This window comes from Pipistrellus kuhlii, unplaced genomic scaffold, assembly GCF_014108245.1.
Source record: "Pipistrellus kuhlii isolate mPipKuh1 unplaced genomic scaffold, mPipKuh1.p scaffold_m20_p_22, whole genome shotgun sequence".
Lineage (NCBI taxonomy): Eukaryota > Metazoa > Chordata > Mammalia > Chiroptera > Vespertilionidae > Pipistrellus > Pipistrellus kuhlii.
The window spans coordinates 67,572-92,278 of NW_023425521.1; the positions used below are offsets into that span (position 1 = coordinate 67,572).

Here is a 24,707-nt window from a genome sequence, read left to right on the forward strand (position 1 = left end):
AGGGCACGGAAAGTTTGCACTGTGGGCGGGTCTCCTGCTCACCCTCCCCTCCTCTCCTCCCCCCTCCCGCCCAGACCTCCCAGCCCCGCCTTCACCCGAGCCTGCCGCCAGGTAAAGAGCCGTGGCCCTCTCCGCAGGGGGCCAGCCATCCCTGTCTGGATGCCAGCCAATGGGACCAGCGCTGCTTCCTGCCAGCCAATGAGTGGGAGGCAGGGGGCGGGGAGGGCGTGGCCGGCTCCCGGCGGTATAAAGGGAGGTACCACCTCTGTCCCGGGCCCAGGGAAGGAGGGGCCTGGGTCTCCCCTGCACCAGGGCCTCTCCCCCGGCCTCGGCGGGCGCCCTCCGGCTGGACCCAGGCTCAGGGGGTGAGGGGTCTCTGAAGCACCCCGATACCAGTTCAGCAGGAGGAGAGGGGTGCCCAGCAGCCCCTTTCCCCACATACACCCCAGAGCCTCTGGGGCGCCCAGGAGATGGAGGGGGCGAGGGATGCAGGACGGCGGGGCGGGGCCCGGGGGTGCGAGCGGCCGGGAAGCCAGGCCCCGGCGGCCTCTCTCGCCGGGAACCGCCGGCTGCGCTTCCCGGAACCTGCTCCGGGCAGACGGCGCCGCGCCCCCCGGGGCCCCGGAGCCGCTCTGCGGCCGCGCTAATGAGGCCGCCCGGGTGGAGCCGGTGCCCCGTCACTCCGGGCGGACGGCCAGGCCCGCAGTCCTGCGGCTCCGGGGACTGGGGCGCCGGGAGGGGGCCCGGCCTGCACCCTTGGGCTCCCCGAGAGGGAGCACGTCCCCTCCCCGCCGGTGCGCCCCCTCCTCCCCGCTGCGGGCCTGGGGCGAGGGCACCATTCCGATCGCCTCCCTGCACCGCTGCGTCCCCTCGGCTCCTGCCCCGGAACCCAGGACAGTCCCCGTGCGGGCGAGGAGGCCGGGCGGCCCGGGAAGGGGTGCGAGGACGCCACCTCTCTCTCCAGCAGCTCCTTCCCTCCCGAGCCCGCTCTGCGGAGACGGCTGCAAACCCTTTCGCCTGCCCGGGCCTCAGTGTGCCCCTCCGCGAAATGGGGCGAGCGCCGCGCAGGCCGCAGGCTTCCGCGAGCCCGTGCGTGGGGCCCGCCGGGCCCGCACGGCCCTGTTCCCGCACAACGGGGACTGCAGGGCCCGGGAGGGCGCGACCCGGGGGCTGGGAAGCGAGTCTGCCCTTCCCGTCCCGGCGGTCTCCCGGAGGCGGCGGACGGAGGCGGCGGACGGAGCCGGGCGCCGGATGAGGCCGCAATTATTTGCCAAAGTATTTCTGGAAAATGTCTCATTTCCCGTCGCTACGCTGGCCCCTGAACTCCGCAGCCTCTAATTGCAGACTCTCTGTTCCCTTCCAGAGCGGCCTTCCTGCAGTATTTACCGGAATGGGTGATACGCAGCGCTTACAACGTATATGTTTGTATAACTCCGTCTCGATCGCTTTTCTCTAATTACAGAAATAGCCGTGCCCATCATAAAAGTCCCATCTTGAGAGGTTTATAATGAAGGGCGTGAAGCCCGCAGAGGCAGCTTCAATTAGCGCCCAGGGCTCGCCGCTTTTTCATTTCTATTTATTTATTTATTTTTTACTGTGGCTGCTGCTGGCGGGGCCCTCGCAGGGCGGGCCCGGCGTGGGGGTTGTTTGTGCAAAGCTCAGTCCCGGGGCCGGAGCCCCACGAGACCCCGCAGGAGCCGGGTGGGTCCCGGGTGGGTCCCGCCCCGGGGGGCGGGGTGAGCCTGGGGAGTGAGGCCCAGAGGGAGCGCGTTTCCCGCGTTCACCCCCAGGTGGCGCTGCAGGACCGCGGATGCGCGCCCGGGGCGGGGCTCCCCTCGGCCAGGGCGCCCGCGAGGGGCAGGGCCGGGGCGGGGCGTGGGCTGGCGGCTGCCGTAAGCACGGGGTCCGGGGAAACAAGTTTTCCGGGGACTGAACGCTAGGCACTCCCGGGGGCTCAGGTCCATGGACGCAGGAGGTATAGGCGTCGCAGAAAGAAGGGGAGAAACAAAGAGGCCTGGCATGGGGAGAGAAAAGAGGAGTCACGCCGCCCAGAAAGCGGTTCTTATCCTTCTCGTTTGCCCCTGGGGTCCCTCCCGCCCTTCTCTCCACCAATTAATTCTTCATCCCCCACCCCCTGGGAATGTACTAGGTGCTCTGGACACAAACGCACGGGGGCTTGGGGGCGGGATGCTGCCTGATGCCTCCTCGCCCCCAGCATCCGGGCCCAGCCGTGGCAAGCTTGCAGGGCTCTCGTGCCCAGGGTGCATGCCAGTGTAAGAATTCCACGGTGCCAGGCATGCCAAGAAAAACAGGCGTGCTGTTCCTCCATTTGTCCCCAGGAAGCCCCACCCCTTCCCTTCTGGAGGCTGGTCACAGGGACGTGACTCACAGAATCCCCAGCGGGCACACCACGAGTGTGTGTACCATCTTGGGTCTCCTTTCCCCAAATATGTGCCGTTTCTCCTCTTACTCTTTTACCTACCGAGTCACACCGTCATACTACCACCTACGGGGCCTCGTGGTATTCCTGCCACACACACCCCTGGCTGTGTCCAAGTGTCCCCTTCCCCTCGACCTCCCTCTCCCCCATCACACAACCCCAGGGATATGCCCTGGTCACGGGCATCCTAAAGACGAGGAGGCAAAGAAAGGGCAGGAACCCTTACCGGAACACACACACACAGGAGACCACTGGCAGGAAAGGAAAGCAGGTTTATTAGGGCTCTGGGTTCGGGGCTGCCTGAGGTCTGAGTTCAACTCGGCTGGTTCTCGAGGCCCCAGGAGCAGGCCAGGACCATGAGAAGCGGTGTCTCGGGGCTAAAGCCATATTTTAAAAAAAATTTTATTTCAGAGTCTCTGTCCTGAGACCTCAGGAGATGGTTCTGGGAGGGCCTGGGCATACAGAGAGGGCTCTGAGCTTTTGCCAGGATTGGGCGGATTATCTGGGGGCAGGGAGCCTCGCACGCATGCACGGCCTTCATTTCAGTAACGACCATTTAATCTGTTCCTTGGCGGACTGGAGGACCTGGGGTGGGAGGAAGGTTGAGAGAAAGAATTCAGGGGGAATGTCGAGGCCTTGATACTGCGGTGAGGGGGAGGGCTACCGCCCACCTCCCCTGTGTCCCTGCAACTCCTGGCCGCTAGGTGGCAGCAGCTCATCTCCACCGGCTTGAGCCGGGGCCAGGCCCGCCAGAGGGAAGAGCAGTGCGGACTGGCTGCCGCCAGCTCCCAGCCCAGGCCCAGGCCTGCCCAGCCCTCTGGTTTCTGCCTCCGCAGCGGTGGGTGTGGCGGCAGGCCCTGCCTCTCCCATCCCATGTCGTGCTAGCTCCTGCCCACAGTGCCACGTCCAGGCAGACTCTGGGCCCAGGCCTGGCACTTCCTGAGCTCACACACCTCGGCAGAACCCGAGGTCTGCCCTTGGCTGGCAGTGTGTCCTCCCTACCCCGCCCCGCCGCTGATGTGGCACAGCTGGCACACAGCAGCTGGCCAGACAGGGCCTCAGGACACCTGCCCTCACTGTGCACGCCCACCTGCAGCTGAGGAAACAACCGGAGCCCAGTGCTTACGCAAAGCCGGACGGAGGCCAACACACATTCCTCCGGCCACCAGCCCTCACTCCCTTCTGAAGGATCACCCACAGCCTGTGTCCCTTCCTCTCTCAGGGACAGCGTGGCCCTGGGGGGGGGGGGGGGTTCCTCCTGCTTCTCCCACCAGAACCCAGCTTTCTCCTCGTTTCCTCCTCCTCTCACTCCCTGCAACTTCCTTGTTTTTTACTCAGGAATCCCATGGAAAGTGCCATGTCTTCGTTCTTCCTCCCTTCGTTCTTCCTCTCTCCGTGCACTCACTCATCTTGTTCTCACCACACCGCTGTGAGGAGGCCCAGAGAGGCTGGGACACTGGCCCCGGGCCCCCAGGCTCTCGGTGGGAAAGTGGATCGTCCCCGCCTGGGTTCATACATGCTCTGCTCACGCCCCCTAACCTCTCTGGACCGGAACCGGCCACAGGGCTGTCTGTCTTCCTCCCTGGGGAGCCGCGAGGAGGGAGAGGCAGGGTGAGCACCAGGGCAGTGCAGGCAAGTGGGCAGCACACCTAGGGCTCCACACGGATGTGACACACCCGTCCAGGCCCGGCCACCACAGCGGGAGGGAGTTAGTGCCGGGGCAGGAGGCTCCACAGAGTGAGGATTAGTCTGTGCAGAGAGACCTGCGGGGGGGGGGGGGGGGGGCAGACAGACGGAGGTCAAGCAGTCAGCTGGTTGGCAGGAGGTTGGCACAGCTGGGAAACCGTCAGGCCCCGGGTGCAGGGACCTCCCCCTGTGCCCCACATGCACCCCCGGTTAGGACCATGCAGGGGGCTGGGGGGATGGAGTTTTCCACAGCCAGGTCGCTTAGGCGCTAGGGGGCAAGCGAGGGGGGGAGAAAGTTAGATCTTATCACGGGCTCACGGATCCCTAAACAATGGCAGCTCAGACCTTAGCATGGAGGGGTGAGGGTCTGGAGGAAAACTCCTGTTTGCTGTCCTTTCTGGGCGAGGGGGGCCTCAGGGCTCGAGCCCTGGGATTGCTTTGGGGAAACCTGACCCAGCCGCCTCCAGGGCGGGCACTCACCCCAGGGTTTCCGTCTGAAGATGCCAAGCCAGAGAGCAGGCGGGCTGCCAGCAGGGCGTGATCAGTGATCAATGCCCCGCTGGGCACCGCCTCAGAGACTCCAGAAGCCTCCATGCCTCTCCAGCCATGGCTGTCACAGTCTGATCCCTCCCACCCTGACTTCTCAGCTTCACAGCCCCGCTCGGGCCCCCAGGAGGCGCTGCTCCCCACGCCCCGGCCCAGGCCGATGTGGGGCCTACCTGGGCCACGCTCTGCTCCGTCAGGCCGCCGTCATCTGCCTGCGGGGAAGCAGGGGCAGAGGGTCAGGCCGGGCGGGAGCGTTGGGTTTGAGAGGGAGGGGAAGGCTGGGGTGAGGGGTGCAGGGTATGGGAATCGGGCACTGCGCCCGGATCGCCCCTTAGGGGAAGCCCTGCACCTTGTCCCGTGGATGCCAGGCCCCGCAGGCCCTGCCTGTGGTGCACGGGGGGTACGGGAATGAAGGGGAGAAAGATGGGAGGAAAGGTTGAATTCAGGCAGGAAAGACAAACTAGGCAGGGCCATGCTATCTGGAGGACCAGTTCCCAATCTCAAGGCCAAGGCAGCCACCGGGTCTCGGAGAGTTTCCTTCCCACCAGGGAGGAGGGGAGGTACTGGTGATTCTACAGGGGGAGATGCAGTCCATCTCCTTTACTAACTGACACCCCCAAACACATCATCCCAGTCCTTGCTTCTGCTAGAGGAGCCTGGGTCCCCCTCCCCGGGCCCTGGCGGCCCCAGCACAGGGAAGACAGGAGACGGGAGGAGGGGAGCAGCAGCCCAGAGGAGGTGAGGGCCTGCAGGGGACTCTCACCCTAAAGTTCACTTTCTGGATCACTTGCTGGGGGTCGCTCTCCAGAATCACGCTGCACAACGATGAGAGAGAGAGAGAGAAACCAGGAGGAAAATCAGTGACAGGAATCTCCCCTCTGCAGCCTCTCGCTGCTAAGCCTCATCCCTCAGTCACCAGATCCTGCAAAATTCCCCTCCGGGGTACCTTCCCACTGGTATTTCTCAAATCAGAACTCTCCCTGGCCACGGAGATCCCTAACTCTGGTTCTTTATACTTCAAACCTGCTGGTCAGACACATGGCCGTCACTGGGCAAACGCTGGGCAACAGAGTGGGTTCAGGCCAGAAAAAACTGGGTGTCACAAGCAGGGGCTGGGACACTCAGAGCTCTGGAAAGTTCACTTCCCCTTCCAGGTCAGGGTCGGGTTCAGGGAAGTTCAGAGAAGGGAGGGAGGTGCCTTGGGGTCTCTACCTTGTTTCACTATTATTCCATGTCATCTAGAAAAGCTATGGGAACTCCATGGTCTTCCCTAAGCCTTGCCACCCATTTTGTAAGTGTGTGTGTGTGTGTGTGTGTGTGTGTGTGTGCTTTCCTTAAAGAGGTAACACCAAACTGTACAAACTGTATATACTTCTGGTTCCACAAAACCTAGTCTTACTCCATCTCTCTTGGGTCTCAGCAATTAGCACAAGGCTTGCAGTTAGCAGGAAGTCAGTGGGGAGGGAAGGGAGAGGAATTCCATAGTACCCCATCTCCCAGAGCTCCCTGCCCCCCGGGGCATGTGGTTCAGTGCCATGGAAAGAGCCCAATCTTGAACCATGCCCGTGGTTCTAGATCTTGGCCCTGCTGTGTGACCTTGGGCAAGTCACTAGAATCTCTGAGCCTCTGTTCCCTCATCTCTAAAATGGACGTAATGATAGAGGTGTGTGGATGTCTTTAAGATCATCAGTTTCTATTATCCTTTGCCCCTGAGGCAGAATTTCTTTTTCTCCCCAGTTATTACCTGCCCCCCAGTGGAAATTCACTAACCAACCCTTCTCCTGAGGACACTCAGCTTCCCAGAATGGGGCGCCAATAGCAGGTGACATTCATTGGAGGAGAACCATGAACTTGACCAGCATCACCTTATTTAATCCCCGTGCCCTATGAGGTAGCTCCTTCATCATCCTCATTTGAACGCTACGGAGAGGGAGGCTCGGGAGAATGAGTACCTGGCCCAGGTCACACGCCTAGGCAGGTCAGAATGGAGCACTAAGGGCGGGAGGTGTGGAGGCAGCAGAGCTCTGCCCGAATGAAGTCCTTCGAGGGAGGGGCAAGGGCCCTGGGCAGCAAACCCTTTCACCCGAACCCTGCCTATCGAACAGCCAGCCACAGCTGGGCACCAGGTTCCTTTCTTGTTTGCTTGACTCTAACACTGACCTAACCTCTGTCCTCATGAGTGGGTGGGGGGATGAGGTCACCGGGAATAGGCTGGGGAAAGGAGGGAGAAGGTGGCCAGAGGTGGCCAGCAGTGTATTGGGTACAATCTAGAGCTGATGATCTTTAAAGACACCCCCCTCCCCGTGAGTGTCCCTGACCACCCCCTCCTCACCCGCCATCCACAATCTCATCCAGCACCAAGAAGGCTCCATCCATGTTCTCCAACAGCCAGCGCTTCTCCATGTTCTTCCTGAGGGAGACACAGCTCCTGAGCCTCCCCAGGGCCAGGAGGAACCAGGTCCCTGCTCAGGTGAGACAGACCCCCTAAACCCCCGCCCCGCCAACCATACCCCACCGCACCCCCAACAAGCACTGGGAAGGACAATGTCAAGGGCTGTGAGGACATCGCCTGGGCAAGGGATTCCTGAGCAGAGGACAGGCTTACAGCCTTAAACCCTCCTTGCCCAACCTCCTACATGTGGGGCATTGATGCTGTGCCCACCATGGCACCCCTAATGCATTTCGGAACTAGTTTAGATGCTAGAGCGCTACCATACTCAACTGTGTTGACTAGGGAATTCACTTATTTTTGGATTTTCTAAGGTCATGCCTACTGGAATAGAGACTGGATAACGGAATTGGGGTTCAGCGAAAACCGCCTGAGCCTCAAGTCAGAAAACCTGAGATTGAGTCCCTGTTGTGATAGAAACCATTTGTAACCTCAGGCAAATCATTTCGCTTTTCTGTGACCTCATTTTCTGGCCATACCTTCATGCTGCCCTGCTCTGGGTGAAACACGTGGTTACGGGAAAAGCAGAGGTCTTGGAGGGGGATGCTCTGGCTCCAGTCTTAGTCAGGACAAAAGCATGGAGGAGGGGCCCTGTCCTTGTGATGTGTCAAGGCCTGGGGGATGGGGCCTTGAAGGGCCGAAGATCTCACTCACCTTAACACGTGGTTCAGGGACTCATACAGGCACGTGAGAACAGACATGAGCATCAACTGAGGTGGGGCAGATACGGGAGGAGGAAAATGAGAGAGCTTCAGGTTGGAAAGGCCGAAAGAAGACCTCAGAGTCTACCTGCATGGGACACTGCCCCTTTCCGGAGACGACAGGGCTGGAGGCTGCCTGCAGCTTGACCTTGGACATGGGTTGGGAAGCACTAGAGTGGGAGGCAGAGTGTATCCTTCTCTAGTGGTGTTCAAAAGAAAGAAAGAGAGAGAGAGAGAGAGAGAGAGAGAGAGAGAGAGAGAGAGAGAGAGAGCAAGCAAAGCTCCTGCAGAGAACACTCCTGTTCCCTAAGGAACCTAAGGGGCATAATGGGGATACCTGGTCCCAGAAAGAACCATTCTGGCTGCTCACCGACCCCCAGAGTTTAGAAGGAGGGGTACCCAGCTTCTACCCCAGACTCCAAGCCATTCCCCCCCAGACAGACCCTCCTTGCCACCCCAACCTCCTGAATTCACCTCGTTCTCCTGGGATGAGCCCACCACGTACAGGAAGAGGTCGATGCTGCTCTTGTAGACGATGGTCATGCCCCCGAAAAACGCAATCTCACCTGGAAGTAGAGGAGACTTCCGTTCTGGCCACCTCTGCCTGGCCCCTCCTCCCCAGCTGCAGCTCTGCACTGCTCCCCCTGGCTCATTCCTCCCTTTCTAGGGAAGCCTTGGAAAGACCAGCACTAGGAGCACTACCATCAGGCTGCTCTGTGTCCTTCCCTCCACCCCCTGTTTCTAGGGATTGCTTCATTCCGAGGCGTCAACAAACCCAGGTCAAGGTCGACCTTGCACTCCCGCTCCCACCACGTGCAATGCCTGGGACCCGTCCCAGGCTGGTAGGGGGCCCACAACTCAGCTGGCCTCTTCCCCTGAGAGTGAGGTCTAGGTGTGCAGGTGGTAGGAGGTTTGAGAGGGTTGGGTGCGGGGGGTGGAGGGTGAAGGTTCCCCAGACGTAGAGATGAACAGCTGGAAGGAGAGGTAAGAACCTCTGAAGAAAAGGAAATGGCCGTGGGCGTGCAGGCCGGACGGGGACAGATGGGTCCGGATGGAGAGGACAATGCGTGTCTGAGAGTTCCGGGCGAGGAAGAGGAGGGTACTTACTGTCAGTCCGGTTGGTCTTATTGAAGACATTTTTCTCGAAGGCCATCTGCTCCTTCATGGAGGGGAATGTGTCATCATAATACTACGAGGAAGGGAAGGAGAAGGGGCGATGGCCACTCCACAGAGCCTGGCTCCTCCGGGGATGGGTGGCAGGGAACGGTGGGTGCTGGCCAAGTGCCCATCTCATCTTTACTGCCCTTAGGCCTGCCTGCTCACTGTTTTCCTACAGACGCAAATTCTACGCAAAGAACAATAAAATGTAGAGGAGTTTGGAGGCCTTATTTATTTTTTATTTTTTGTCCTCTCCCAATACTTGGAGTCTTTTGTATGGTGAGCAGATGTGCGGTGTGCTGAGGAGATTGGGGTGATCACCAAGTCATGCTCTTTCTACACGGACCTGAGCCTGCAGGAAAGAGGGTAGATCCCGGGGTCCTTCTTCACCACCATAATAACCATAACTGCTTTATGATCCCCATTGTACTGACGGGGAAACTGAGGCGTGAAGAAGTCAGGTAACTTCTCACAGTTGTAGGAGCAGATCTGGGACTCAGCGCCAAGGATGGCTTGACTTCAGGCAGGTATGAAGACGAAATAGCTGAGGGAAAGTCCCCAGGACACATTGCACAATTCAGTCAATGCTGTCGCGCCTCTGAAGGCATGAAGGCAAACAAGCCAATCTATAAGTTATTTCCTAGCTGGTGTAGATACCATGTCCCTCCCATGGTTAGCTGTGTTGAGGTAGACATGTATTTGTGGATGAGAGTGGGGGCAGGGAATTTGTTTACTTGGGGGGCAGGGAGTATCCCTCAGCCCAGCCTGCACCCTCTTGCAGCCTGGGACCCCTTGCTCCTTACTGCTCAGCTCACTACTCCACCTGCCCCCTGGTGGTCAGAGTGCATCATAGCGACCAGTCCAACTGGTCATTCTGGTCCATTCTGGCTTTTATTACATAGATTTTCATAAGCCACATTCACTGGGATAGATACTGGATAACTGACTGGTTTGTGCAGGGAAAGCCACACTCCTGAGTTCCAAGCCAGAACACGTGAGGTCAGATCGCTGCCCTGCTATGAACCCTTCCGCGGGCAACTCATATAGCTTCTCTAGACCAGATCGCGTTTTCTTCATTTGTGAAAGAGCTGGACTCTGTGGTCTCTGATCCTGTCTGGGTCTAAAATCCTTAGACTCCTCCGACTAAATCCTCAGTGTTCACTAAGCTGTAGAAGAACAGTGGAGGCTGCTTGTTTAGAATTTGGGGACTAGGACCCCTGGGTCCCAGGCTCCACACTCCACTGACCCCTGAGTCCATGCCCGGGTCCAGCTGGCCGATGGAAAGGATGGCCAGACGACACTTCAGGGGATGTGATTGGGAACAGGGGCCAGCAGTCTGGCAGGGCAGCAGGAGGGGCAGAGGGACCTTTGCAGCGTCTAACAGGGTCTGAGCTGCGCTGCTCTGAGTCACAGAACCCGCAGCGGGGTCTCTCCTGAGGCAGGAGAGGCCGCTGGGGGGTGGGGACTCCTGTTCTCAGGACAGAAGCACAGTCACCAGGGGCCCTCGGTGAGGATGGGAGTTACCTTGGCCAGCAGGCGGTGTCCGTCATTATCTAGGATGAAAACAGCCTTGACGGTGTAGAGGGAAGGTTCCTGCAACTGACACGGGGTGGGTGAGGGAGTTAGACAACCCCCTTTGGCCCCTGACTCAAGGCAGGTGCCCTGTCATTGGTTTTAGGGGCCCCAGGAGTCTATCTAGGCTCAGGCTCCAGTGACCCCCAACCTAAAAGGCCCATAGCTGGTTCTGGCCCAATCCTGTCCCCCAGGGCCCACTCCGGGGGCTGCTCCTCCCCCAGGCAGATGCCCCCTGCAGGCCCCTGGCGGGCGCTCTGCACCCTGTGCGGAAGGTCCGCCCGGGCCCAAGTTCTGTCATGCACTGACTGCTGCAGAGCCCGAGTCGGAGTGTATCACAGAACCTGGGCCGGGGGGACGGCGGTGCCTCCTCCTTCCGGCTGGCCCTCCCCTGCGCGCCCCCAGCCGCCCCGGCCGGCGGGCTCCGGAGCGCACACGGCGGGGGCGCACGAGTCCGGGGCCCCCCATCCCTGCAGAACCTCAGTGCAGCCCCACCCCGAGCCGTCCCGTCGCTGCTCCAAACTCATCCAGAACTTCGGGCCCACGCGGACTCCGGACGGGCCTCCGCGGGAGTCCGTGCCCGCGCCCGCGCCCGCGCCCGCAGCAACTTTTCCTCCCGCCCGGCCCCCTCCCGGGCCGCCCAGCGGTGCCACCGAGTTCCCGGCGCCGGGCGTGCAAGTTGGGAGTTAGATCCCCCCCCACCCCCACCCCCCATTCCCTCCTGGGCCCCGATTCCTGCCCCCGGACCCCGGCGCCCGCCCGCCTGCTCCCTACCCGCGGCTCCGCGGGCTCCCCGGCCCGGGCGGGCGGTGCCGGGGCCCCGATCCCGGCGGCCGCGGCCCCCTCCCCCGGGTGCGGACGTGGCCAGGCCTCGGGCCGCTGCATTCCGCTCGCCGCCCGCCGCGCTGACAGCGCCGCCCGCCCGCCCCGCCCCGCGCCGCCCCGAGCCGCCCGCCCCCCCCCCGCGCGGCGCCGGCCTTTCCTCTCCTCTCCCCGCGGCCCGGCCCTCCCTCCTGCGCCCCACACCCAGCGCTCCTGCCCCATCGCTCCCTCCTTCCTCCCTAAAGTCCGAGCCCCCGCCGGTGCCCCGGACCCCCCCGCCTCCCGCCGTCCCCTCCTCTCTGGCTGCGGGCTGGGTTGGCGGGCTAACGGGGCCTGCAGAGAACACAGGCAAAGTCCAGCTTTGTCTCTGAACTGCGGGTAAGTACGTGCGACCAATGCAACCGGGCCCCGGGGACAAGTTCCAGCCGTGGGAGCCGCGAGGGCAGCTCTGGAGAGGCCCTTTGCGCAGGGCAGGTCTGCCCACGGCCACTTCCTCCCGGGCCATGGCCAGGACCCTCTGAGGCCTCCCAGGCACAGACAGACACACACAGACAGACAAACTTGAAGCAAGACCGATGCCTAGCAGCATGGCTGCCCCATGCAAGGCTTGGCCTTGCTTTGGCAATAGCAGGGAGCAAGCCTTCCCTCCAGGATACCCAGGCCAGTGGGAGAGTCACCCTGCAGAGCCAACAGCACTGACCCACTTACCCATCACACCCTCATGCGTATATTTCACCCGTAAACACTTTCACAGACATGACCCAACCCAACCCACACCTGTGAGGTAGGTATTATCACTCCTATGTTAAGGAAGGGAGACTCAGACCTTTTCAAGATTTTAAAAAAATATATAGTTTTATTGAGCCCAGCCCATGACAGACTCAGTGGTTGAACTTTGACCTATGACCAGGAGGTCACGGTTTGATTCTGGTCAGGGCACATGCCCAGATTGTAGGCTCAATTCCCAGTGTGGTGTGTGCAGGAGGCAGCCGATCAATGATTCTCTCTCATCATTGATGTTTCTCTTTTCCTCTTTTAAATCAATTAAAAAAAAACACACACACATTAAAAAATATATATTTTTTTATTAATTTCAGAAAGGAAGGGAGGGGGAGAGATTGAAACATCAATGATGAGAGAGAATCATCGACTGGCTGCCTCCTGCATGCCTCCCACTGCGGATCAAGCCTGCAACCAGGGCACGTGCCTCCCTCCCCCCTTTTTTTTGGGCTAGAAGCATTATTTATTTATTTATTATTTTAAAAAAATTAATAAATCCTTATTGTTCAGATTATTACAATTGTTCCTCTTTTTTCCCCCCAAAGCTCCACCCCACCGGTTTCCACTCTACCCTCTGCCCTTACCTCCTTCCCCATTGTCCTCATCTATAGGTGTACGATTTTTTAATTTTTTAATTTTTTTATTGTTAAATATATATATTTTATTGATTTTTTTTTTACAGAGCAGAAGGGAGAGGGATAGAAAGTTAGAAACATTGATGAGAGAGAAACATCAATCAGCTGCCTCCTGTACACCCCCTAATGGGCCTTCTCCTCACAAGACTTTGAGAACAGAAATAATATTTCTTTTCTGTCTTGCTCACTGTGGAATCCCTCTCCTCCCTACCCGCTCTGGCCCCCAAACTGGGCCTGATTTGCCAGGAAGCATTTGTTGAGTAAGTGAATGAATAGGTGAAGTTCGGGATGAAGGAGATCATGTGCATTGGCAAAGTACCTATTTTAAGCAAATAATTAAAATATACTTATCAATGAAACCATGTTTTAGGTGACATACACATATTTATTGAGTGCTTACTATGTACCAGATACTTTTTAGTCACTGGGCTTCACGTGTCGACAAAATATCCAAAATCTTTGCTCTCGTGGAGTTTATATTCAAATGTCAGTGTGTGTGCACAGGTTTCTTTGCAAGTCAGATAATAAATAGATATTATGTAAGTTGCTGATAAATGCTACAAAGAATAATAGAGCAGGAATAGGGGTCAGGAATGTAAGGGTTGGCGGGATCTGGGCAGAGTGCCATTTCCATTCGTGTCACTGAGGAAAGCCTTCAAGAAGATGACATTTGAAGAAAGAGCTGAAGGAAGTGACAGAGTAAGCCATGCAAACATCGGATGAAAGCGTCTACCGAACCTCTTTGTATGATGATTTAGAAGGCACCCGGGATCTCCCTTGCAGGCTGTCCCGAGTTATCACAGTGAACGTTAACCAACACCGGTGCAATGTGGGAGTGAGGGGGGGGCAGTGTTTTATTTGGCTTCCAGATCACCAGGCATCGTGTCAATGATCATGCCAGCTTGGTGTGTTATGAAAAAATACTGACTTGATTATTTTTTTTAAATATATTTTATTGATTCTGTACAGAGAGGAAGGGAGAGGGATAGAGAGAAAGACTGATGAGAGAGAAACATCGACCAGCTGCCTCCTGCACATTTCCTATTGGGGATGTGCCTGCAACCAAGGTACATGCCCTTGACTAGAATCGAACCTGGGACCTTTCAGTCCACAGGCCGACACTCTATCCACCGAGCCAAACCGGTTTTGGCTGACTTGATTATTTTGACCCCTTAACATTTCTGTGAGCTAGTCCACTTAGGGAGCTGGGGTGGATCCATGGGCAGAGGGGGGGAGAAGGGTTAGAGCAGGAGTGGATAAGAAGGCACTAGAGAGAGGCACAGAGGCCGGCAGAAAGAGAAGGCAGGAAAGGAAGCTTAAGGACCATGAAATCCTTATCATCAACACCACTTTGGCTGCTCTTGTTTTAATCACCAGGATGCTGTGGTGAATAAGTACAGAGCCTTCAAGCTGAACTTCTCAAGGAAGAGATTCTCTCATTGATGCTCCTTGCTCAGGGCCCCGGCCTAGGGTGCCCCTTTAGTGAGATTCTATGTAAAAACATAAGCGCGGTGTGCACGGTGCCCGGACAGTGCCTCCCACAGAGCATCGCCTCAGAGGACCCGCAGGGTAAGCCTGGCAGCACCTGAGAAGCGGCCAGTGCAGCAGGGAAGCCTCCCCAGAACGAGGAAGCCAGAGCTCTGCCCGGCCCCGGTGACTCGGTTGAGTGTTGGCTCACGCGCCAGGAGGTCGCTGGTTCAATTCCCTGTCAGGGCACAGGCCCGGGTTGCAGGCTTGGTTCCCAGTAGGGGGTCTTCAGGAGGCAGTTTATCAATGTTTCTCACATCAATGTTTCTCTCTCTTCAATAAATAAAACTATATATATATATAAAATTCTCAGTTGAAGATATTTTTTTCCATAGGTTATATATATATAAATAAATTATTGATTTTTTTTACACAGAGAAAGGGAGAGAGATAGAGAGTTAGAAACATCGATCAGCTGCCTCCCGAACACCCCCCACCGGGGATGTGCCCACAACCAAGGTACATGCCCTTGACCGGAATCGAACGTGGGACCCTTGAGTCCGCAGGCCGACGCTCTATACACTGAGCCAAACTGATTTTGGCTCCATTGGTTTTTAGATAGAGTGGAGGAGAGGGAGGGAGGGAGGCTGGAGGTTTAGGGGAGAGAGAGGGAGAGGGAGAGGGAGAGGGGGAGGGAGAGGGAGAGGGAGAGGGAGAGAGAGAGACATCAATTGGCTGCCTTCCACTCTTGGGGCGTGGGATTGAACCTGAGCCCTTTTGCTAACACTGACCGCTGAGCAGCCCGGCCAGAGCTAACCCTGTTAAGAACAGCAAGAGGCAGGTGATCCAAAGGGTCCCCCCTGGGCCTCGGCACGTCTTGGAGGTGAGTCCGTTCTGTTTCCTCTGACTCAGCCTGCGGCTGCCACAGCTCTGTGTTGTCTGTCCCAGGATTCTGGCATCTGTTCTGTGTGACAAGAAGAAACAGCTCCCTTGGGTGGCAGCTCTCTCTCCTGCTCTAATGTCAGGAGGGGGAGGCGTGCGTGGAATGTGAGGCCTGGGCGTGTGCTTGGGTATTCTCCAGAGAGAAAATGAGGCGCCCGTGCTCGCTCTGCAGGCTGGTTTCCAGCTGACCACCCTCAGCACGGCTCTCCCGTCTTCATTGTATTTGGCTTTCTCTGGGAGGATAAGGCTGTAGGGTGGGCAGAGTTGGGACCTAACAGCCGAAACCGGTTTGGCTCAGTGGATAGAGCGTTGGTCTGTGGACTGAAAGGTCCAGGGTTCGATTCCTGTCAAGGGCATGTACCTTAGTTGCGGGCACATCCCCAGTAGGGGGTGTGCAGGAGGCAGTTGGTCAATGTTTCTCTCTCATCAATGTTTCTAGCTCTCTATCTCTCTCCTTTCCTCTCTGTAAAATATCAATAAAATATATATTAAAAAAACAAAAACAAAAACAAAACCAGAGTTGGGACCTAACAATCAGCTCTATGCCCGAGTGACTTTAGCCGTAGGATCTGATTTTTTTTTTTTTTTTTTTTAACTCTCACCTCTTCCCTCCCTGGATTTTTAGAGAGAGGAAGGGAGAGAGACAGAAACATCTGTGTAAGAGAGGATCATCGATGGGTCCCCTCATGTGCCACCAAGATTGGGAATTGAACCCAAAACCTTTTGGTGTATGGGCTGATGCTCTAAGCAACCAGCCGCCTAGCCAGGGCACATCAGTCTGATGTTTAGACTTTGAGTCTGTAGATTGTCATCTCCACTTAGCGCAGGGGCCTCACCTAGGAAGTGGCAGAGCCATGTTTTGAACCCAGCGCTGAGTCCAAAGCCTCTCACGGTAGGGCCTTCCTGACAGAGACATGCCAGCCTGGGCGCTAGACCAAGAAGTTACCGGCATTGTTAGGGGCATGTGGAGGGGGCGTTTAGGGCTCAGCTTCCTCAGAGGTTATGCCAAGACATGAGTGAGCAACGAGGTGTTCTCATTGGCTGCTGCTAGGTCAAGGAAGAGAGCATCTGGGGATTGAGAAATAGTACCTCCTTTCCCAGGCGGAGATTCTAGTGTGTGCTCATGCGTTAGCACTGTTTCACTGATGTCCTTTTTTTTTTTTTTTTTTTTTTTTAAGTTAAATCACTTTAGCCGAAACCGGAGGGATAGAGCGTTAGAAACGTCGATGAGAGAGAAACATCGGCCAGCTGCCTCTTGCACACCCCACACTGGGGATGTGCCCCTGACCGGAATCGAATCTGGGATCTTTCAGTCCGCAGGCCGACGCTCTATCCACTGAGCCAAACCGGTTTCGGCCCAGCTTGGATTCTTACTCCAAGCTAGCATCTCTGGCTGCACAGACGAATCACCAGGGGAGATTTTACAAAACTCTGATGCCCAGGGCTGCTCTGGGAGACTGGTTGGTGGGATTGGGGCATTAATTTTTTTTTTTTTTTTTTTTTTTGCTTTTGCTTTATTAATCTTCACCCAAGGATTTTTTCCCCCATTGATTTTTATTTTTAAAAAATATATTTATATTGATTTCAGAGAGGAAGAGAAGGAGAGCAAGGTAGAAACATCAATGATGAGAATCATTGACTGGCTGCCTCCTGCACGCCCCCTACTGGGGATCAAGCCCACAGCCCGGCATGTGCCTTTGGCCGGAATTGAGCCTGAGACCCCTCATGTTCTGTTCACCCCAACTGAGCTGGACCCTTCAGGCTGCAAGCCCATGCTCTACCCACTGAACCAAAGCAGCTAGGTCTGCCCATTGATTTTTAAAGGGAGTAGGAGGGAGGGAGAGAGGGAGAGAAGGAGGAAGGGAAGAAGAAGAAGAAGAAGAAGAAGAAGAAGAAGAAGAAGAAGAAGAAGAAGAAGAAGAAGAAGAAGAAGAAGAAGAAGAAGAAAGGGAGGGAGGGAGGAAGAAGGAGGAGGAGGAGGAGGAGGAGGAGGAGGAGGAGGAGGAGGAGAAGAAGAAGAGAGCGCACAAAAGAGGAACATTGACGTGAGAGAGACACATCGATGGTTGCTTCCCGCACATGCCCTGACCAGGGAGCAAACCTGCAACCCAGGTAAATGCCCTTGACTGGAGCCGAACCGGAGATCCTTCAGTGCTCAGGCCGGCACTAACCACTGAACACACCGGCTTGGCCTGGGCATTGGTGGCTTTTACAAGCCCCCAGGTGATTCTAGGGTTAAGACGCAGTCTCCCGAGACAGGTGTGATGGGGTGCACAGGGAGAGGCTGCCAGCAGCTTTGCCTGTTTTGGTGGTTTAATGGTAACAGGCTTGCTAATGATGTTTACCAAGTAAGAAAGGCGCCAGATGTCTGGATTACCTGGAAAACGAATTGATTTCCTTGCAAAACGTGATACCATTTAGTATTGACAGAATGTAATCCTAGAATCTCAGAAGGGTGTAAGGAAATCTTAGGCAGGCATCTAATCCATTCCCCTGGAAGTTGAAATTGAGAAATATTTATATAGATTAGCAACATTTAAAAATTTTCTTTCCTTTTTTTTTTAGAGAAAGATTGGAGGGGAATATATATATATATATATATATATATATATATATATATATAGAGAGAGAGAGAGAGAGAGAGAGAGAGGGAGAGAAATATCGATGTGAGATACATCAATTGGTTGCTTCCACAAGGGGATCAAGCCTGCAACCAAGGTATGTGCCCTTGACCAGAATCAAACTTAAGACCCTTCGGCTTGCGGGCTCTCTTCACTGAGCCAAACTGGCTAGAGCTAAAAACATTTTGAAGGCTGAAACTGGTTTGGCTCAGTGGATAGAGCGTCGGCCTGCGGACTGAAAGGTCCCAGGTTTGATTCTGGTCAAGGGCATGGACCTTAGTTGTGGGCACATCCCCAGTGGGGAGTGTGCAGGAGGCAGCTGATTGATGTTTCTAGCTTTCTATCCCTCTCTCTTCCTCTCTGTAAAAAATCAATAAAATATATATTAAAAAAAAAAAAACATTTTTAAGGAAAGGAAAAACCAATGGGCAACCCAAAGCACAGAAAGCCTGCCTTTCTCCGACCTAAGGGGAAAGCAAGTCCTGCTATTCTAGGAGAAATCTAGGTCCCAGCCAGGCCACCTTCCCACGTCCCCCTCTCCGGGGTTTCCTGGCAGGATGACTGGAGAATGGGTGTGCCTGCTGGTGGTAGCAGCAGCTTCTATAGAGCAGTGGTCGGCAAACCTCGGCTCGCGAGCCACGTGCTGCTCTTTGGCCCCTTGAGTGGGCTCTTCCACAAAATACCACGTGTGGGTGTGCAGGTACAGTGCGATTGAAACCTCGTGGCCCGTGTGCAGAAGTCAGTTTTCAGCCTGGGTGAGTATAATTTGAAGAAGTGGCGACAGAAGAAGTGGAGGTGTAGGTCGGTCGGTCGTTTGACGGGACACGCAGCACGGGGGGAGGGGTGCGAGATTCACGCAGGAGTTGAGTGAGCCAGTGGGTCAGCAGTCAGTGCAGTGGTTAGTGCTAGTCACGCCCGCAAATCAGGCGCAGGTGACAAAAGTACCTGCTCGAAGCATAATGTTCCCTGTATTCTTCCTACCAGCTGCAAACCCTGCATTGTCATCAACTTAAGAATTGTAATTATTTTGCGTTGGTGGCTCTATTATTATAAAATGAAACTTCTTTTTAGGTGCCCTGTTTGACATGGCTACAGAGAAGAAGCAAAGAAAAACGGAAGACGAAAACCGTGAATTTAAAGTTGAATGGACCGAGGCGTTCGCGTTTACTCCAAACTTAAACGGCCTTCCGACCTGTCTTATTTGTCAGGAAACGTTGGCGCATAACAAGAAATCCAATGTGGAGAGGCACTTCACAACCAAACACGTGTCATTCAGTGTTAACTATCCTGTCGGCGAGGCAAGGAAGAAGGCAGTTGAGGAACTTCAGAAGAGTCAGGAGAAACCACCTTCTGTATTTAATTACAGGATGCCATCTCCCAACAATGTTAATATCGCAAGTTTCGTGGTTAGTCAAGAGATTGCGAAGAGAGGAAAACCCTATACAGACGGCGAATACATCAAAAGTTGTTTTATAAAGGCATCGGAAGAGCTATTTCGGGATTTTAAGAACAAAGCAGATATTCTGAGAAAAATCAAAGAGTTACCACTGTCTGCTAAGACAGTGAAAGACAGGACAGTCAAAATGTCTTCGAATATAACCGACCAGCAAGTCGAAGATCTTAAACTGGCTTCAGCTTTATCCATAGCGGTGGACGAGTCTTGTCACATCAACGATACAGCGCAAGTGTCCCTTTTTGTACGATTTATCTCACCCACCGGCCCCAAAGAAGAGCTTTTAGGGTTATTGCCACTCAAAGGCCAAACACGTGGAGAGGATATAGCGAATGCTGTCATTGAGTGCATTGAGAAACATCACATTCCGCTCGATAAAATTGTCTCGGTTTCCACAGACGGGGCGGAAAGTATGACCGGTGTAAGAAACGGGTGTGTTGCCATTTTGAAAGAAAAAATCAGTCACGAGATACTCACTTACCATTGCATCATTCACCAAGAAGCGCTTTGTGTGCAGACATTTCCAGAAGAAATTTGCAAAGTTATGGAACTGGTGATTAACATTATCAAGTCCATCATAACGAAAGCTCTTCACCACCACCAGTTTCAAGAATTTTTATTTGAAATGGAGAGTGAGTACGCAGATCTGCTGCTGCATAACAGGGTTCGCTGGTTATCCAGGGGAAACGTTTTGAAACATTTTGCTTTCTTATTAACAGAAATTAAAGCATTTCTCCTGGAGAAGGGTGTTCACTACCCAGAACTATCAGACGATCAGTGGATCCAAAAATTTTATTTCATGGTAGACGTTATGTCTCACCTAAATCAGCTTAATCGTAGACTACAGGGGAAAGGAAACACAATCTTTTCGATGTTGGAAGAAGTGATTTCATTCGAAAACAAACTATCTCTTTTTGCTCAAGATTTTGAAAGAGAAACTTTGATTCACTTTCCAAGCCTGCTGAAACATCGCCAAGAAAGTAATTCCGACATTGACATTTGCTATTTCAAAACAACACTTTTAAATATGAGGGAAGCTTTTCTCCACAGGTTTCAGGAATTCAGAGACAGCAAAGCGACGTTAGCCTTCGTTAAAAAACCTCTCGATGCTTCTGTCACAGAATTAAATTTTTCTCCCTTTAATATCGACATTGGCGACTTTGAGATGCAGTTGCTGGATTTAAAAACCAAAGAATTGTGGAGCTCGAAATTTGAGCGTCTTTGTGCTGATATGGAAATATTGGAGAAAAACAAATGTGAACTCAGTTCACGGCACAGGTGGTCTGCTCTGAAAGACCTGGAGAAGGAAGACATGCTGATTTTTAACACCTGGAACAGTATTCCTGACTCATACCATCAACTGAAAAAACTCGCGTTTGCTGTGCTGTCCTTATTCGGGTCTACATATTTGTGCGAACAATCATTTTCAAGCATGAACCTTATCAAGAGTAGATTGAGAAATCGTCTCATTGATGAGAACCTGGAATCATACCTAAAATTAAAAACAACAACATACAAACCTGACTTGCCCAAACTTTCCAAGGAGATGCAAGGCCATTGTTCACATTAGTGTTCGTCAGTCATTGTCATGATTTAATTTTATGGATATTTTAAGGTAAATTGTAAGGAATTTAATTTTATCAATAAATAACATCGTTATTAAGTATGATAATCAAGTTTTATTCAACATACCTATAGTTTAGCTAGGACTTAGAACTTTAAGTTACTTTTAGGGAACTTATGAGAAAGGTATGCTGAGATGGTTTGGACAGACAGAGAGGATGAATGAAAGGAGGTAGACGGAACAAGTATACGAGTGTGGATGGGAGAGTTGGAAGGGGTCGACCTCAATGAACGTACCTCAATCAGATTGAGGATGTTTTTAGCAAAGGTCGGCTTAGGAGTACCCTAATTAAGTTAATATTAATGTACCTGCCTATATAGTTTAAGTTAAAAAAAAAATTGGCTCTTAAAAGAAATTTCAGCTGAAACTGGTTTGGCTCAGTGGATAGAGCGTCGGCCTGTGGACTGAAAGGTCCCGGGTTCGATTCCGGTCAAGGACATGTACCTTGATTGCGGGCACATCCCCAGTAGATGTGCAGGAGGCAGCTGATCGATGATTCTCATCGATGTTTCTAACTCTCTGTCCCTCTCCCTTCCTCTCTGTAAAAAATCAATAAAATATATTAAAAATAAAAATAAAAATGAAAAAATGGTATTTAAAAAAGAAAGAAAGAAAGAAAGAAAGAAAGAAGAAAGAAATTTCAATCGTTGTACTGTTGACATTTGGCTCTGTTGAGTAATGAGTGTGCCGACCACTGCTATAGAGGCTGGGTCAGCAGAGAAGACCAGGAGGAGAGGGGTCTCATAGTTATCTGTCTCTCTTGACGGCCCCAAACCCTGTGTATTAGGACTAAGCCTCTCCCTGGCTTCCTGCAGCCTCCCTTCCCTCAGGAGCAGCCTGGAGTCGCAGGGCAAGGCTTGGTTTCAGTGAAGGCTCCGGCCTCTCCCTCGGGAGAAAGCGCATGTGCTCACTCTTTCCAGTGGTCTTTCCGTCTGATTTCATGGATATATCGGGGCCGATGACACATGAGCATGGCATCTTTCTTTTGCTTCTTGAGTAAATGTCCTCCTATTCACAGCTGTCCCAGGCAGGGGGTGGGGGTGTGGGAGAGGGACACACCCTGGGTTTTACAAAGTTACTCGGTGGGTCCCGGGAAGGTCTGCACCTGCTCAGACTTGATCGGGAGCTCTAGTCTAGACAAGCGTGGGAGACAGTCTTTCGATCGCTACTCCCTCCCGCGGAGCACACCGCACAGGCCTCACAGCTTGCTGCTGGTTGACACTGTCTCTCTCTGTCTATCCAGTCTTCTCCTCAGTCCTTGCAACTGGCCAGCAATTCTTTGTCTTTCCCTTTCTCTTCCCACCTCTGTGTAATTGCTAAGCAGTAAACTTTTTCTAACTAGTAGTTCCTTTAACCCAGTAACAGAGTTTCTAATCCCTCCCTCTCCCCTGTACAGCCAGTTATTTTATACACTTTTCAACACAGTATTTGAAGTCGGAAGGCAAGAGAACATGAATAGGATTGTAGGAAAAAACAAAAGACCTCGCCCTAGCCGGTTTAGCTCAGTGAATAAAACATCGGCCTGCGGATTGAAGGAACCCAGGTTCGATTCCGGTCAAGGGCATATACCTTGGTTGTGGGCACATCCTCAGTAGAAGGTGTGCAAGAGGCAGCTGATCAATGTTTCTCTCCCATCAATGTTTCTAACTCTCTATCCCTCTCCCTTCCTCTCTGTAAAAAAAAAAATCAATAAAATATACTAAAAAAAAAGGAGAAAGGAACTGAGTCATTAAAAAGTGACCAAATGAATTTAGGCTTTCAAAATGATGTGACCATATCATATGTTATCTCTCCAGTGTGGGCTTCTCACCAATAGCTGTCATTCCATTTTGGTGAATATTTCTTATGTATTTGATTTTATGTTAGTTCTATATCTACCATATGCCTTCATTTCTTGTCCTAGGCACCTGGTACTTTGCTCTACAGTTTAAAAGAAACTTGGGGAAATACAAACGGATTTTTCCAATACTCCCCATAAAAGACTGCCCAGTTTTTAAAAATCCTCACCCAAGGATATGTCCATTGATTTTAGAGAAAGGAACAGGGAGAGAGAGAACATCGATGTGAGAGAGAAATCTATTGGCCACCTCCTGTATGCATCCCAACCCGGGGGATTGAACCCGAAGCCCAGGTATGTGCCCTGACTGGGATTTGAACCCAGAACCATTTGGTATATGGGACAATGTTTCCAACCAACTGAGCCACATGGCCAGGGAGAGTTTTATTTTTTATAATATATTTTTATTGATTTTCCACAGAGAGGAAGGGAGAGGGATAGTTAGAAACATCAATGAAAGAGAAACATCGACCAGCTGCCTCCTGCTCACCTCCTACTGGGGATGTGCCCACAGCCAATGTACATGCCCTTGACTGGAATCGAACCCGGGACCTTTCAGTCCGCAGACCGACGCTCTATCTACTGAGCCAAACCGGTTTTGGCCAGGGAGAGGGTTTTTTTTTTTTTTTTTAACTGTGTTTAAAATCTATAATAAAAGCGTAATATGCTAATTAGACCAGACGGCTGAACGACCTTCCATACATTCCGGATGACCCTCTGGGCGAAGCCAGGGCTGCAAGGGTCAGGGCCTTGGTGCCGAGGCTACCGCACCTCGAAGGCCACGCCCCTTGCACAAATTTTGTGCATCGGGCCTGTAGTTGTTCTGTATTTGCTGTGTCAAATGACCACACTTAGTGAGCAGCCTCTTGTTCTACCTTCTCAAAATAGTATGTAAGCCCTATGTTAGTCTAGCCTTGACATCTTTAGTTCTATTTTTAAAATATTTCTTCTCACCCTCCGTAGTGTGTTCTTAGAATTAAGGATCACACCTCCTTTCTCCTCCTTTCTTGTCCATTAGTATTAATCTCCATGGCCTTATTCAGGGCTGGTCTCTGATTCCCTTGGCAATATGCCACACCCTTCAAAACCCATCTCCTCCAAGTATTAATTTCTGCTTTTAACAGAAACTTCTAATGGCATGCTTGCCTGCTTGAGCTCCTTTAATTATTCAGTGAGTATTTATTGTTTACTAAGTACCAGGCACTGTTGGAGGCTTTGAAGACTCAACAGTTAATGCACAAAATTGTAGTCCTCATGGAGTTTATATTCTAGCATGGACCAGAGACACAGAGTAAAAGGAAGAACTAAAACATGTGCTCTTTGGTTTTTAAAAATATATTTTTATTGATTTCAGAGAGAGAGAGAGAGAGAGAGAGAGAGAGAGAGAGAGAGAGAGAGAGAGAGAGAAACATCAATGAGAGAGAATCGGTTGCCTCCTGGGGATGGGGATCGAGCCCTCGCAACTGTGCGTGTGCCCAGAACCAGGAATGAGACTGTGACCTCCTAGTGCATAGGTCAATGCTCAACCATGAGCCCTGCCAGCCGGGCTAAAACATGTGCTCTTCGAATCAGTATTTGAAACGGGTAACTAATTGAGGATTCTCAATGCATGGGTGCTGGTGTATATTTTTATGTGGTGAAAGTGCTTGATAATCTAAGAAACACCCCAAATTAAGCCTCCTAACTCTCCAAACACGTGATGGACGCGATGCTCTGATTTAACAAGTTACCATTGGCTTCCTCCTCAGCTGTACAAGGACCAATAGGTTACTAGGATCTTCCTGGGAGTTAAGAATTTGAGTTGACACCTTTTGGTCCCACAGCTGGGGAACAACGCACTACAAACTCCAGCTTAGTGACTGCCTAACTGTGGTCTTCCAACCACAACTGGCTGCGTTAAAATTACCCAAGTTGTGCCATGGCCGGTGTTGCTCAGTGGATAGAGTGTCGGCCTGCAGACTGAAAGGTCCCAGG

General features: G+C 53.1%; 2 protein-coding genes across 13 annotated transcripts; one reads left to right on the forward strand and one right to left on the reverse strand.

The window, feature by feature from the left end:
* Window positions 1-2,692: 2,692 nt before the first annotated feature.
* COPZ2 (COPI coat complex subunit zeta 2) lies at window positions 2,693-11,489 on the reverse strand. Of its 12 annotated transcripts, none has more exons than XR_004990312.2 (11): window positions 11,327-11,489; window positions 10,505-10,579; window positions 8,930-9,011; window positions 8,297-8,388; window positions 7,776-7,831; window positions 7,005-7,082; window positions 6,833-6,883; window positions 5,436-5,487; window positions 4,846-4,884; window positions 4,090-4,203; window positions 2,693-3,025 (listed from the first exon to the last, which is right to left on the reverse strand). XR_004990312.2 is itself a non-coding variant. In XM_036451366.2 (11 exons), exons 1-10 carry the CDS (start codon window positions 11,435-11,437, stop codon window positions 4,150-4,152), a joined length of 690 nt encoding a protein of 229 aa, XP_036307259.1. In that variant the 5' UTR covers window positions 11,438-11,489; the 3' UTR covers window positions 2,693-3,025; window positions 4,117-4,149. The 12 variants fall into 12 exon arrangements, 7 of the variants coding, with proteins under 7 accessions (XP_036307259.1, XP_036307260.1, XP_045442018.1 ...); XM_036451366.2 differs by having other exon boundaries at window positions 4,117-4,203; XM_036451367.2 differs by lacking the exon at window positions 4,090-4,203.
* An 84-nt stretch (window positions 11,490-11,573) lies between these two features.
* On the forward strand, window positions 11,574-20,938 carry LOC123652903 (general transcription factor II-I repeat domain-containing protein 2A-like). Its single transcript, XM_045586060.1, has 2 exons — window positions 11,574-11,752; window positions 18,891-20,938. Exon 2 carries the CDS (start codon window positions 18,905-18,907, stop codon window positions 20,840-20,842), a length of 1,938 nt encoding a protein of 645 aa, XP_045442016.1. The 5' UTR covers window positions 11,574-11,752; window positions 18,891-18,904; the 3' UTR covers window positions 20,843-20,938.
* Window positions 20,939-24,707: the final 3,769 nt, after the last annotated feature.